The sequence below is a fragment of the Neohortaea acidophila genome, assembly GCF_010093505.1.
Source record: "Neohortaea acidophila strain CBS 113389 unplaced genomic scaffold BDY17scaffold_1, whole genome shotgun sequence".
Taxonomy (NCBI): domain Eukaryota; kingdom Fungi; phylum Ascomycota; class Dothideomycetes; order Mycosphaerellales; family Teratosphaeriaceae; genus Neohortaea; species Neohortaea acidophila.
This window is the reverse complement of record NW_022985510.1, coordinates 2,666,663-2,681,219: the sequence shown is the minus strand read 5'-3', so window position 1 is coordinate 2,681,219 and position 14,557 is coordinate 2,666,663. Positions and strand designations below refer to the sequence as shown.

Sequence of the window (14,557 nt, the reverse complement as noted above, 5' to 3'; positions counted from 1 at the left end):
CTTCTTCGTCGTCACTCAAGAGGTTGATGACTTCAGGAGGACCTTGCCGGTGAGAAGGAGAAGCCATGGTGGGCAACGGGGAGGAACGCTTGGCCGATGGAGAGATGGAGTGAGAGCCAGAGGAATGGTAAGCATGAGTGAGGGGTATATGATACGTCGACAACCCAGTCGGCGTGAAGGCAAAGGTTGGGCGAATCAGAGTGTGGGGCGGGGTGAATGTAATAAGACGGGTGAAGGTGGGTTCACCGTGAGCGTGGTGGGTGACGGATAAGATGACCGGTCAGTCAGCGAAGAGATAAATGTAGTTGTGGCATTCGTATTCACGCCTCGTCATTGTAGGTGGAGGGCAGGCGGCACTTGCTGTAAGCGCTCGCGTTGCCTGCCTTGCCTGCTCGCCAGATCGAGACGCGGGAAGCGAGGAGGGAGCGGGGAAGTCATCAATCGAGGGACTGGATGCGCTCATGCGGCGGAGGGTGCATGTAGGTGGTCCTCCCTTGCTGATGAACCAGGTTGCCCATGCAGCCTGCGGAGCTCGGAGTGGCCGCCGCGGCCCAGGAGGCTGGGCTCGCGGGGATCCGGCGGCTCTTTCTTGTCGTTCCGGTGGGAGGGGGGCTTGGTGTTGTACAGCGGAACTGCCGACAGGAGCAAGGTCGGTGGATTCATAGACTCGTCTACTAGGACTATGAACTCATCAAGTGATCCGCGTTGGTTTGACGGTGAACTCTACGCAAGTCATCAGATGTGGGGAAGCTGCGACCGCGACCAGGCAGGATCTGGACCCTGCCCATTCCGGCCTCAGGCAGCAAAGACTTCCACCGCGCGCTTACCAGCGGCTACTTTTTTTCTGTTCGCCGACGTGCCAGCGTGGGATGCCCTGGGAGACGCGTTTCACCTCACGTAATGGAAACCACCTTCTCCCGTCACCTGGACAGGCAAGGCATTCATATGACCTCCTCCTCCCGCTCATGTCTTTTCCCCCAGACCTTGCCAGACAGCGACAGCTAACCACGACATTCCACATCTCCGACCATGGGTGACCCGGGCATCTCCAACGGCAACGGCCACAGCCACAGCCACTCCTCTCTCCCCCACAAGAACGATCCTCACGTCTACCTGGTCGAGGCGACAGAAGAAGAGAATCTCGCACAACAAGTCGCCAACAGCTCCGAATGGAAGGGCATCCTCACCACCCTCGACTCCTACCTCCGTCGAGAGCACATGCTCGCCAACCAAGACCTCACCAAAGACGGCGCACAGACATCCTGGGTCCTCGTCTACCAACCCCCCGGCTCTCCCTCCCGACAAGTCCTCTGCGGATGTGAGACCATTCGCAAAATGGCGCTGGTGGGGAGAAACGGAAAGGTTGAGGAGGAAGTGTCGCATGCTGTCGGCAGCGTCTTCTGTCCTCCTGCCAAGAGAGGCAAGGGCTATGCCGGACGCATGATCAAAGAGTTGGGCGAGAAACTCCGACACTGGCAACCGCAGAATGGCAAGTCGCCCATGTTCAGCACCCTCTACTCCGACATTGGCCGCGACTTCTACGCCGCGCACGCCTGGCATCCATTCCCGTCCGCCCATGTCACCCTCCCCGCCCTTTCCAGCGTTGCCGATGGCCTTCCTCCCGTCCGCCTTTTGCAGTCTGAAGACCTCCCGGAACTCTGCGACATTGACGAGCAGATGACTCGCGCCCGGTTAAGCCGCGCGAAGCACACTCCGGCGGTGGCTATCCGCCCCAACTACCCCATTGTACAGTGGCATCACGCCCGTGAGGAATACATCGGGAGGGAAGTGTTTGACCGAATTCCGCGAATCAAGGGCGCCGTGGTTGGCGAGGCGGGGTCACGAGTGTGGTGCTACTGGACCCATGTGTGGACCAATGCGCAAGAAGACGCTCCCAACACTCTTCACATCCTCCGGCTCGTTATCGAAGATGAAGCCTTCTCCGATTTTGCACCTGCCACGCCCGAGGCAGCAGCGGAGAAGAAGGGCACGCCTCTTTCCCAAGCGATCGCGGCTCTTTTCGCCGCTGCTCAGTCCGAGGCGGCGTCATGGGGAATGCGAGAAGTGCTGCTGTGGAATCCCACCTCCACGGCTCTCGCTGCCGCGCAGTTGCTCGATGGCAAGGCTGCAGTGGAACACCGACAGAAGGAGAGCATTGCAAGCTTACGATGGTATGGGGAAGGGTCTTGGGAAGATGTCGATTGGATTTGTAATGAGAAATATGGCTGGAGTTGAAGAGCTGATTAGAGTAGATGGCGAGCCGCAAGGCTGTTACATACAGATATAGATAGAGGCCTGGGCGCATCATCACGATTTTCCGGCGCAAGACGGAGGTAGTCTTTTTTGCCGGAGAAGCAGGAAATGCGTAGTTCTTCCAAACATGACAACCGACTGTTTTGCAGCCTCCGAATACCGTAATGCTCTCGTGCTCAATGGAAAAGATGGGAGAGGCCGGAGTGATGTCAAGACAGGCATTGATTGCCGCCTCCGCCGGCCGTCGGGCGTTCCGTCCGACCATTTCTCCATTCAGCGCGATAATTCTCACATCCCACCCACCCCTCCTCCTCCTGCCCACCTCCAATTGCCTTCCTCCTCCCATCCCGCCCCTCCTGAGCCATCTTGCGCAAAGAGGTGGTCTTTGTGCCTTCGCCTCCGATTCCATCCAATCATCCGGCGTCGCTCGCAACGGGCAAAAAGAAAGTTGCGGCGCGAGACCGTGTGGGTTGTGGCGGAGCAGCGCAACGACCAGCTCCGATCACTCCATTGCCCACACCACCATACATCTACCCTCTTCGACCCGTCTCCTTTCCGCCTCCATCGATCACCGCTCCTCCACCTCTCCCTCATCCGACCTCCCCTACCGCCCTTGACTGGTTGCGCTGGGGCGTGGGTCGCCTTCCATCGCCTTCTTTGGAATCTTGCAGCCTGCAGCTGGCTGGTGAACAGCGTCTTTTACTCTATCCATTTCTGGATCCTTCGATCGAGAACTCGCAGGGAGCGGGCCTAACTCTCCCCTCCCCGGTCCACATCTTTTGGCCAAACCCTACCCTGGCCGAAACTTCACTTTCTCGCTGACGAGCAGCACGTGCTCGGCAGCCACGAAACACATCGGAACACGCCTCTCCCACGACTTCACGCGGCTCCCACTCGCGCGACCAATCTACCCCCGCGCCATAACCTCGGCGCAACACCGACAAGATGAATGACGATGCGACGATTCAGGATCTCTATCGCAAGATAGAGAAGGAAAAGAGCATGATCACCGCGGCCAACAAGATGAGACAGGCCACGCAGAATCCCCAACTCATCTCGCGCGCTGAGAGCCAAATCCGCGATGCCCAGCGCCACATCCAATATTTTGAGCAGACCCTCCACGATCTGCGCACGCGGCAGATGGGCCGGGATATGGGCCACATGTCCGTGTCTGGCAACGGTGCTCCTCCCAACGGCTCCCCCGACCGCACCGGGCAAGGGAGGATCAATCAGCAAGGCTATAACGAGGGTTCCGACTATGGGAACCCTGGGCCGGGAGGGTACAGTGGTGGCGGCGCCCCGGGACAGATGCCCGCCAGAGGGCCCTACGCTCCCCCAGGACCTGCAGACCGGACGCCACGAGCACGCCCGAATTTCAGCAAACTCGGTGTGTACCATCTGCCTCCGTAATACTTGTAACATGCTAACTTCTGTAGATCTCATCAAAGCCGATACGCAGCACCTCGGCCCCCGCATCCAGCACATGCTGTCCCAGCTCGAGTTCAAACTGAGTGTCGAGAAGCAATACAAAGCCGGTGTCGAAAAGATGCTCCAACTATACTCCATGTCCAACGATCGCAAGAGCAGGGCAGAGGCAGAAGGCAAGCGGATCGAGAGTACACAGAAGATCCAGCTCCTGACTCGAGCGCTGCGGCGGCACGAGGACCTACACGTCAACGTCGACATCAGTGACGCCAACGACAACGACAGCCTGGACACGCCGAGCCAGCGGAAGCCATTGACCGGCCACATGTCGGTGCGGATCCGCGCCATCTCCGATGTCGACCACGCCGCCACCACACGATTTTCCCGAGGACCAGAGACTTTTGTCGTCATCAAGGTGGAGGACTCCTTCAAGGGGAGGACAAAATCTACGCGCACGGATCGATGGAGCGATGAGACGCACGAGTTTGACGTCGACAAGGCGAACGAAGTCGAATTTACCGTTTACGACAAGTCGGGCGATCAGGCGGTTCCCATTGGGCTGCTGTGGATTCGAATCGCAGATTTAGTAGACGATATCCGACGCAAGAGGGTGGAGACGGAATTCAACCAGGCTGGTTGGATGACTGCGGACAAGATGGACGCTCATGCGGGACGGCCAGACCTGCAATTTCAACCCCCACCGACCGCCCATGGGTACCAGAATCAAAACAGTACCGCGGCTGCCGCTGGCGGTCCTCCGGGCTCCGGCCTGCATTCGCAGACCGGGCCGATCTACATCGACGCGTGGTTCTCACTCGAGCCTGTGGGCAAGATTCAGCTCACCCTTGGCTTCGTGAAACAGGTCAAGGAGCGAAAGGGATTCGATGCCGTTGGCTTGGGTCGAAAAGGCGCCGTGCGGCAGAAGAAGGAAACCGTCATCGAGCAGTACGGCCACAAATTCACCACCCAGACCTTCTACAACATCATGCGCTGTGCTCTGTGCGGCGACTTTCTCAAATACACGGCCGGCATGCAATGTGTGGACTGCAAATACACCTGCCACGAAAAATGCCACAAAAAGGTCGTCACGAAGTGCATCAGCAAATCCAATGCCGAGACCGATCCGGACGAGGAAAAGATCAATCACCGCATCCCCCATCGCTTCGATGCCTTTTCCAACATGGGCGCCAACTGGTGCTGTCATTGTGGTTACATGCTGCCCATCGGCCGCAAGCAATCGCGGAAGTGCAGTGAGTGCAAGCTGACGTGCCACTACAATTGCGTGCACTTTGTTCCCGACTTCTGTGGGATGAGCATGGAAGCGGCCAACAAGATTCTTCTGGAGATTCGGTTGGCCAAGAGCGGACAGCGCAGACTTCAAGAGACTCTGCGACCTTCCTCGAATACTACTCCTCGACCAGGGCCGGGAGCTCCTTCTGGCATGACCAGTTACGTGGCGACGAATGCTCATCAAGACCAGGTGGCAACAGAAGGCCCGTCGACATCGCAGGAGAGGTTCTCGTATGGCAGGGACTCCCGATACTCTGATGGGTACGAACAGCCGCCGAGAACGTCATCCTATGGTCCGCCAAACCAGTCGTCTGTCAATGCAGCTCAAGCTGCCGCTTCGGCTCAGTACGGCGGGCCGTCATCCCCAGAGCAGCGTCCACCTGCGCAAAGATCGCAGTCCTCACAATCCGCGGCGGCGGCGGCAGCGGCAGCAGCATCGGCCGCACTGACGGGCAGGCGACCTCCTGCAGACTCGCGGACAAGCTACGGTCAACCAAGTCCGTATGGCCAGCCGCAGTCGCAAGGCTCTGCTTTTGCGGATGGGTACAGGGAGAGCCGGAGCAATCAACGTCCACCGCCTCTGGATGCTCAATCCCAAACGCCTGCGTATGATCCGCGGGCATATGCCCAGTTCAACCAACAGCAGCAACAACAGCAGCAACCTCAGTATGGACATCAAACATCCGCCCCGTCGATCCCGCAGATCAACGTACCCCAGTCTCCACCGCCTCAGTCACACCAAGCTCCACCTGCTGCTGGACCGGTCACCACCATCACTCAGCCCGTCGCAGAAGAGCGAGAGCGACGATCCGCGCCGCCGGCCAACACTCAAGGCAGCGGCCGACGCATCGGTCTCGACCACTTCAACTTCCTCGCCGTGCTGGGCAAAGGAAACTTTGGCAAGGTCATGTTGGCCGAGACGAAGACAACGAAGCAACTCTACGCCATCAAAGTGCTGAAGAAAGAGTTTATCATTGAAAACGACGAGGTGGAAAGTGTTCGGTCGGAGAAGCGGGTCTTGCTGATCGCCAATAAGGAACGGCATCCCTTCCTCATCAACCTCCACGCCTGCTTCCAGACGGAAACGCGTGTCTACTTCGTCATGGAGTACATCAGCGGCGGTGACTTAATGCTGCACATCCAGCGCTCCCAATTCGGCACGAAACGCTCCCAATTCTACGCTGCCGAGGTGTGCCTCGCGCTGAAGTACTTCCACGAGAATGGCGTCATCTACCGCGATCTCAAACTCGACAACATCATGCTCACGCTGGACGGCCACATCAAAGTGGCCGACTACGGTCTGTGCAAGGAAGACATGTGGTACGGTTCGACAACGAGCACCTTCTGCGGCACGCCGGAATTCATGGCGCCGGAGATTCTACTCGACAAGCGCTACGGCCGCGCGGTGGACTGGTGGGCCTTTGGCGTTCTCATCTACCAAATGCTACTGCAGCAATCGCCCTTCCGCGGCGAGGACGAAGACGAAATCTACGACGCCATCCTCGCCGATGAGCCGCTGTACCCCATCCACATGCCGCGTGACAGCGTCTCCATCCTGCAGAAGCTGCTGACGCGCGAGCCCGAACTGCGGCTGGGGTCGGGCGTGACGGATGCGCAGGAGATCATGTCGCACGCCTTCTTCCGCAACGTCAATTGGGATGACATCTACCACAAGCGCGTGCAACCGCCTTTCTTGCCGACGATCAAGGGGCGCGCGGATACGAGTAATTTCGGGGACGAATTCACGAGTGAAACGCCGGTTTTGACGCCGGTGCAGTCGGGTAAGTCTTGTCTCTCCTTGGTTTGTGCGAATGGTCGTGCTAACTTTTGTGATGCAGTTTTGTCGCAGGCTATGCAAGAGGAGTTCCGCGGCTTCTCTTACTCTGCGGACTTTGCTTGAACGCGCCACTACTAGTCGTTCGCTGCCGGGTGTGGCGACGGTAATCGAGGGGATGCAAGAGAGATGCAAGAAACGCACAGACGGCTCCAATCAATAGCAAACGATGTATGCGAGGAAACGGGAACACGACTGAAGGATCGAAAGATGCCACGATGGGAATGCGCGTGTGAATGCTGCACGCGTAGTGTGCGTATTATGGGATGCGGTGTCTTTTTGGGATAGAGAACAAGCAGTCGCTTTTTGTCATTGCTAGAGAGTTACATCGTCCTTCTTCTCGTCATATCACTGTCTCCTCGAGGCAAAGTTTCATGTGATTGCTTATGTAAGTGTGCGATGACGATCTCCATGCACCTCCGCCGACTTCCAGTGAGATTCGAAACTCTCCAACAACTTTCGCAAACATCTCTCTCTACTCACAAGCCCGTCTCTTGCATGACCGACTAAACCACCTTAACCTTCCCCTTCACCGACCCCACCGCAAACATGCTGAACTGGGCCAAACACACGCATGTGCGCACCAAACACCCCGACCGCAATCCTGCCAGCTAACCAGGTGTGCTTCAACAGACTCGGCGTCACAGAACCCGTGTACGGCCCTTCGGCGATCCAATCCGTTGCCAGCCAGACATCGACCGCCCCCTACACCGAACTGCAGAAAGATGATCTGGCGTGGGAGTGTATGGACACGACGAATGTCGAGACCAAGACTTTCTACATGCTGAGCGACGAGGGTCGTATTGGGTTGGCGCAGGTGATATACAGCAATGTCATGTGAGCCATCACCGTCCTCCCGCCCACGGGCAAGGAACTGACGATCGATGGATGCAGGGGCGTGCGCACGACGGCACAATTTAGCTCCAAAATCTTCTCTCCCAACTCCACCCAACATCTCTGGTCCTCCGACAACCTCCACCACTTCACCTTCTCCCCCGACAAGCAGTCCTTCCACGCCGACAACTGCGCCATGGAACTCAGCGAAGACGGCAAGAGCTACACGATCAAATCCTCCATCAGCAAGTCGAGCATTGTCGATTTGAAGTTCACCCAAGAGGCTCCCGGCTTGGTGGTGGGCAAGGACGGGACGAGCTCTTTTGGCACCGACCCGAAGAAGCCTTGGGGCCGGATGATTCATAAGTTCTGGCCGCGGTGTAGGGTTGAGGGGCAGATTTTGACCAAGGAGGGGCCGGTGGACTTTAAGGGAACTGGGATCTTTGTGCATGCGCTGCAGGGGATGAAGCCGCATTTTGCAGGTGAGTTCTGCTCAGTTCTTTAAGACATGTCGGAAGAGATGTTGACGAATGGGACTCAGCTGCCAAGTGGAACTTTGCCAACTTCCACTCCCCCAACTACTCCGCCGTGATGATGGAGTTCACGACCCCGCCGTCGTACGGTGAAACTGTGGTGACGGTGGGAAGTGTGGTGAAAAAGGACAAAGTCCTCTTCACAGGCGCGTCACCCAACACGAAAGCGGAGCACACGGATGTCAAAGGAGACCCCGAGAACGACTGGCCGGAACCGGGTGCGGTGAGGTTCACGTGGCAAGGGAAGACCGCCGACGACAAGCAAGGCAAGGCTGTACTGGAGGGCAGTTTGGGCACACGAACGGATCGGGTGGATGTAATGGGCGAGCTGCCGAAGTTTGTCAAGGCGATTGTGGCTGGAGCGGCGGGCACGAAGCCGTACATCTACCAGTACGTGCCGAAGATGACGTTGAAGCTCGACATTGGCGGCGAGGTGGTGGAGGAGGAGGGCCAGTTGTTCATGGAGGCCACCTTCATCTCTTGAGCTCGTGGCGCGGTTGGCACTGTTACGGCACGTGCATTGGTTATGAGCATAGGTGGGAAGTAATCTACTCGTAATGAACATTAATTGACGGCCAGCAAACGAGGCTCTCGTCGTGTTACGCGCAGAAATGAATATCATATGAAGCTGTGCCCAAGCCTTTAGGTTGCCGATCTTGTCCCAATATGGAAAGAGACGCTCGGGCTTGTCTTGCTTGCACGCAGCTCACGTCGCACCTCACAACCTTCACAAACCCGCAACATTACTCTTCACACATCCCACTATGTGACAGCCGGCTGTATAGGCATTCATCAACACCGCGTTCAGCTGCTACCGTGCGTTTCCTTTGCGCATCCACTCTTCTTTCATCGCCCGTCCTTATCCCGCCCACAACATGGCACGCACAAACACCCAGTCTTCGAGGACGTCTTTCAACTTCGCCGGCGGCGTCGGAGGCAAAGGGCTCGGAAAGAGCAAGACCAAACGCCACCGGTAAGCATCACTTGCATCTCCACTCATCTCTTACCACAATGCTGACGCCGGCCCAACAGCAAGATCCTACGCGACAACATCCAGGGCGTGACCAAAGGTGACATCCGGCGCCTGGCTCGTCGCGGCGGAGTCAAACGCATCTCCTCCACAATCTACGACGAGTTGCGAACGGCGCTACGTGCTCACCTGGAGCAGGTGAGATTGCTTCTACCATCTGCATCGTTTGCTTCCTAAGGGGATCCCGGCTAATACTGTGGGCTAGGTCCTCAAACAAGTCGTTGCAGTGACTGAAGGCACCGGGAGGAAGACCGTCGCAACGTCGGATGTCGTATTCTGCCTGAATCGAATGGGACATACGCTGTACGGGTTCGGAGAGGCGAAGGGGTCGTCTCTAAGGCGCGGGTTCTAAGGGGTGTCTGTGGCGGTGCACGCTGGGAAAGCTAATGCTCTCCGAGACCTGGACGGAGTGATGATGGTGCTTCAGGATTCTTTGATACCCCTATTCGGCCTTCTTGTTGCGAGGCCGAGCTGCGAGTTTTAGCGGGCATGGCGTAAGATAGCGAGGTCTACTTTGATTTGTTCCAGATCTGCTGTGCATCCTCTGGCTTCGTGTTTTCCAGAGATTGAGGCATTTGTTCGTCCTTCACTTGTCAAATGCTGAATGATTATGTTGACTTGTCTAGCTCTAGCAATGCTTGTCTCTCGGGTTCTAGCAGTACACCCCGCGCCGGCTGCAATTCGTGGGGATTGGGGTTAGGGTTCGGGCAATTAATCAATGTCCCGCGCGAATGCCAGTCAGCAGTCAACCTGCCAATATATTGTGGAAGCAGCGGAGGCAATGCGCTCAAGATGTGACTTCGCTGACGACGCTTCTGACGGCTCCTCCACCAGTCATCGCCTCTCATTGCGACTGTCAAGGTGTTCTTCCTCACCAGCTCCCCAATATGGCGTCTCCGACGTCCAACGGGGTGAATGGCATCCTCAAGAAGAAGAAAAAGCAGATTCTCCTCAATGCGTTCGACATGTCAAGTCAGTCAATATTTCAGGCCGAGCCAACCGACGCTGACAATCATAGCCATCGGCCACATGTGCCCAGGACAATGGAAAGACCCTTCAGACCGAAGCACAACGAAGCTCAGCCTGGAATACTGGATTCATCTTGCAAAAGTGCTCGAGGCCGGCGACATCAACGCACTGTTCTTGGCCGATAGTTTCGGCGGATATGACACCTACGAGGGCAAACTGGACAACTGCATCCGGCGCGCCGCCCAATGGCCATTGACAGACCCCACGACCCCGATATCTGCCATGGCTGCCGTGACGAAGAACCTGTCCTTCGCAGTGACGGCGACGACTTCTTTTGAACAACCATTCGTCCTTGCAAAGCGCTTTGCGACTCTTGACCATCTCACGAATGGACGGTTCGGATGGAACATCGTGACGGGATACAAAAAGGCGGCTTTCAAGGCTATTGGCTTTGACACCTCGGTCGATCACGACGAGCGCTATGCCCAGGCCGAGGAATACATGCAAGTGCTGTACAAACTCTGGGAAGGCTCTTGGAGCGACAACGCTGTAATCGCCGATGCAAAAAGTGATACCTACTTCGACCCCGAAGCGATCCGGCATGTCAGCCACAAGGGCAGGTATTACAATCTCGAAACCAAGTTCCTCGTGCCACCCTCCCGTCAACGAACTCCATTCTTATTCCAAGCGGGAGCTTCGTCCGCGGGATCGGCTTTTGCAGCGAGGCATGCAGAAGGCATCTTCGTTGCTGGACACAGCCCATCGGTGCTCGCGCCCAAGATTGCAAATATCAGAAAACTAGCCGCAAAAGAAGGGAGGGATGGAACATCTATCAAAGTCTTCGCGACAATGACTCCCGTCATTGGCAAGACAAAAGAAGAAGCGATGGCGAAATTCGCAAAAGCCAAGGAGTACGCGTCTGTCATTGGAAGCCTGGTGCTTTTCTCCGGCTGGACAGGCATTGACATCTCCAAGATCCCCCTTGACCAGGAGCTCAAGGAATCAGATTCCACAGAGGCTGGGCGGATTGGCGCAATGATGTCTGCGTTCACCACGGCTAGTGAAGACATTCCCAAATGGACACCGCGAGTCGTGGCCGAAAGAGTCTCGCTTGGAGGCCTTGGACCCGTTTGCGTTGGTACCCCGGATGTCGTGGCGGCAGAGATGCAGCGATGGGTGGAGGAAGCTGATCTGGATGGTTTCAACCTCGCGTACGTCACAACTCCTGGCACCTTTGAAGACGTGGTCGAGCTTCTCGTCCCCGAATTGAGGCGCAGGGGGATATATGCAGAAAAGCGGGCCGCTTCACAACCTGCTCTGACTGCTCGGGAGAAAGTGTGCGGCAAGGGCCAGGCGAGATTGAGAGACGACCACGTGGGCAGCAGGTTCAAGTACGAGGTCGAGCGTGATCGGATCAAGATGCAACTTGCTACATCTTCCAAGTACGATTTCGAATGCGATCCAGTCAAGATGCAGCTGGGTTAGTGATGACTAGTCGCGGAGATAAGAGACAAGTATATCTTGCAGTGAGTCGAAATATGCCTTTTGCACGACGCAGCCTTGCTCTTTATGGCGCTAGAAACAGGCCCCTAGTAGCCTCATGTTTTGCTGCCTTCACGATCTCCTGTCTTGCTTACCCCATTACTACAGCCATTGTGGGACACGCTGATGTACAACAGGGGACAGTACATCGCTGCGCGCCTGTTACCGGCCGCACCTTTGATTTATTCGCGCGAGTCACGTAGGAGGTGAGGTCCATTTCATGTACGGCGGCGGTGTGGTTTGGCAACTTGACTGTATTAAGGCTAGGCTCGCTAATACTACATGTAAGGTTGCGTACATAAGCAGTCATCATATCCCTTTTCGGTCGTAGCACGAGTGACGTCCGCATCCCCGTATACCTAACGTCGATGCTCACGTCTTCCCGCCAATGCACAACTACAGCATCTCAACATTTTGACGGCAAGGAAGAAGCGAAATCGACGCGGGATACGTGTGGGCTTGGTTCGGCGCACGATGCTATGCCAATGACGACATGTTGCCCGTCTAACCTCCTCTCCTCTCTGGCGCACCATGTCAGCACACAGGAGATTCCAGAGCGGCGGCGATGAGGAGCTGGGCAAACGTGACGACGACTACTGGCGCCCTCGATCAACCGCCGCCGCCTCCTCCCCCAACGTGCCTCACTCCTGGCGACGACGAAAACGATGGCGACTTCCCCTCGCCCTCCTCGCCCTCGCTTGCCTCTACTACCTCGTCCGAACCCTCTCCGCCCCTACCTCCTTCGCACCATTGAGCGCCGACGATACCGATGTTCAGCCAAGTGGTGTCCCCTACACCCATGGCGAGATCAAAGAGCCCACCAGCGCCCCGCCGAAACCTGGTCGCGACGCTGACACTACACCGAGCATGCGCTACTTTGACGGCAAGATTCGCTTCTACCGCCTCGCTTCCAGCTTACACGACATCGCACGCACAAAGGGCATGCTGTCGGTGAATCGCAACGTCCTGTTCGCTGCATCGTCGTTGAAGAGCGTGGCCAATCTCATGCCGCTGGCTTGCAAGATGGGCAAGTGGAAGCGGAACTACGTGCACTTCGCCGTCATGGGTCGGGATACTTTGTCGATGGAGCGCATACTCGATATCAACGGTGCGGACGCGGCGGAGTGCAGGATAGCCTTCCACGATGCACGGAGCGATTATGCGCAATTCAGTACCGATCGACGAGCTGCATTGTCGGTCATGGGAGCCATGAAGCACATCAACGACTTCATGCACCCGCAGGTCATCATTACCGACGATGCCAGGTTGGAGAACGATTTCTTCACCGAGGCGATGCGCATCAAGGCGGACGAGCTCGGGAAACCAATGATTGAGATTCCCGCCGGCGCCTACGACGATTTTGAGTGGATGACGAAATTGGACACGGGTAGCCTTGCGAATTGGTACGAGCCGAACATCGACATCTTGATCCACGCGCCTCCACACAGCTCGGGTGGTCTCATACGGACGGTGAAGAGTCTCGTGGACGCCAGTTATGCGGGCATGAAGCGTCCAAAGCTGACCGTCGAGCTCCCTTCTGACGTTGATTCATGGGCGGAGCAGTATTTGCAGTCGCTGGCTTGGCCTCCAGATGAGCAGTACCGTTCATTGAAAACCAACGGGCTCACGCTTCGCCGTCGCATTCCATCGTCACGAATACGAGCAGAGGAAGCTTCGCTTCGCTTCCTGGAGTCCTTCTACCCCAGCAGCACGGAGAACAGCCATGTGCTCTTGCTCTCCTCCCAAGCAGAGCTATCTCCCACCTTCTTCCACTACCTCTACTACACCATCTTAGAATACCGCTATTCCGCCTACGACTCTGCCGAAGTTCGAGACCTGCTGGGCGTGTCACTGGATGTGCCTGAGTTCCTCACAGATGGCAACGTCAAGCTTGACCGGCCCCAAGTCGAGCACATGGCGTCCAAACGATACACCGAGGATGCCACGCTGGACAAATCGGCGCTCGTTCCTTTCCTCTACGGCGCTCCCACCTCGACTGCGAGCTTGATCTTCGGAGACAAGTGGACGGTATTCCACGGCTTCTTGAAGCGGCGGCTCGCAGCCCACCACGCAGGCGTGGTGCAGAAATCCGTCAAACTCGTCACGCAGGCCGAGCCGGCATGGATGGAGTATCTGATGGAACTGATGCGAGCCAAAGGCTGGTACATGCTGCATCCCGCCTCACCCTTCGCGACGATCCACAACGACCTGGCGCGCATACCCGAGGAATACATGCGGCCACCAACCCCGCCGCCCACCCCCGACACCTCATCACCCACCCCATCCAAACAGGACGACGAAAACGAAGAATCCTTCCTCACAGCACCCAACCTCCCCTCCATCCCCCTCCGCACCGAATCCCACAACTTCGCAACAAGCACCACCCCGCTGCACGCGCTCCTCCCCTTCGACGCCGACCTCCCCGAGCTCCAATACCTCCCCTACATCGACCACACAGGCGAGAAAGCCACAGTATCTACGCCCAAGCTGACGCGCATGGGCTACGCATCGCACTTCCGCGCCAACGTCGGCGGCTGCAAAGCAGCGGATGTGGATCGGCCGCGCATCGTGCCTTTCATGACGGCTGATGAGCTCTTTTGCTTGCCGGAGATGGAGGTCGAGTTTGGTGATGATGAGGACGAGCCTGCTGGCGAGGCGGACACGATGGAGATGGTGGATGCTATTCTGGCTGAGGTTGGAGCTAGGGTTGACGGACGGGAGGATGATGCTGCGGCTGAGGCTGCAGAGGCGGATGATGATGGTGCTATGCCTGCTCCTGCTCCCGAGCCTGCATCTGGCTGAGGAATTCCAAGATTTGTGCCGGCTTGGATCAAGCGTAGGCGTCTG

The 14,557-nt window shown here is 57.1% G+C and overlaps 6 protein-coding genes across 6 annotated transcripts; all 6 read left to right on the top strand.

Moving 5' to 3' along the window:
• Positions 1–714: 714 nt before the first annotated feature.
• On the top strand, positions 715–2,536 carry BDY17DRAFT_290459 (uncharacterized protein). Its single transcript, XM_033732512.1, has one exon. It carries the CDS (start codon positions 1,030–1,032, stop codon positions 2,233–2,235), a length of 1,206 nt encoding a protein of 401 aa, XP_033594800.1. The 5' UTR covers positions 715–1,029; the 3' UTR covers positions 2,236–2,536.
• A 662-nt stretch (positions 2,537–3,198) lies between these two features.
• On the top strand, positions 3,199–6,868 carry BDY17DRAFT_307486 (uncharacterized protein; the record flags this gene model as incomplete). Its single annotated transcript, XM_033735120.1, has 3 exons — positions 3,199–3,640; positions 3,690–6,749; positions 6,807–6,868. The coding sequence occupies 3 exons, from the start codon at positions 3,199–3,201 to the stop codon at positions 6,866–6,868; spliced, it is 3,564 nt and encodes a 1,187-aa protein (XP_033594799.1).
• Positions 6,869–7,376: 508 nt separating this feature from the next.
• Positions 7,377–8,653, top strand: BDY17DRAFT_244709 (survival factor 1; the record flags this gene model as incomplete). The annotated part of the gene is made up of 3 exons (XM_033730559.1): positions 7,377–7,639; positions 7,697–8,118; positions 8,178–8,653. 3 exons carry the CDS (start codon positions 7,377–7,379, stop codon positions 8,651–8,653), a joined length of 1,161 nt encoding a protein of 386 aa, XP_033594798.1.
• A 164-nt stretch (positions 8,654–8,817) lies between these two features.
• Positions 8,818–9,727, top strand: BDY17DRAFT_290454 (histone-fold-containing protein). The gene is made up of 3 exons (XM_033732511.1): positions 8,818–9,142; positions 9,202–9,337; positions 9,405–9,727. Exons 1-3 carry the CDS (start codon positions 9,045–9,047, stop codon positions 9,549–9,551), a joined length of 381 nt encoding a protein of 126 aa, XP_033594797.1. The 5' UTR covers positions 8,818–9,044; the 3' UTR covers positions 9,552–9,727.
• Positions 9,728–9,890: 163 nt separating this feature from the next.
• BDY17DRAFT_290453 (HK97 family phage prohead protease) lies at positions 9,891–11,734 on the top strand. The gene is made up of 2 exons (XM_033732510.1): positions 9,891–10,171; positions 10,218–11,734. The coding sequence occupies exons 1-2, from the start codon at positions 9,931–9,933 to the stop codon at positions 11,651–11,653; spliced, it is 1,677 nt and encodes a 558-aa protein (XP_033594796.1). The 5' UTR covers positions 9,891–9,930; the 3' UTR covers positions 11,654–11,734.
• A 507-nt stretch (positions 11,735–12,241) lies between these two features.
• BDY17DRAFT_243895 (uncharacterized protein) lies at positions 12,242–14,512 on the top strand (the record flags this gene model as incomplete). Its single annotated transcript, XM_033730479.1, has 1 exon — positions 12,242–14,512. One exon carries the CDS (start codon positions 12,242–12,244, stop codon positions 14,510–14,512), a length of 2,271 nt encoding a protein of 756 aa, XP_033594795.1.
• Positions 14,513–14,557: the final 45 nt, after the last annotated feature.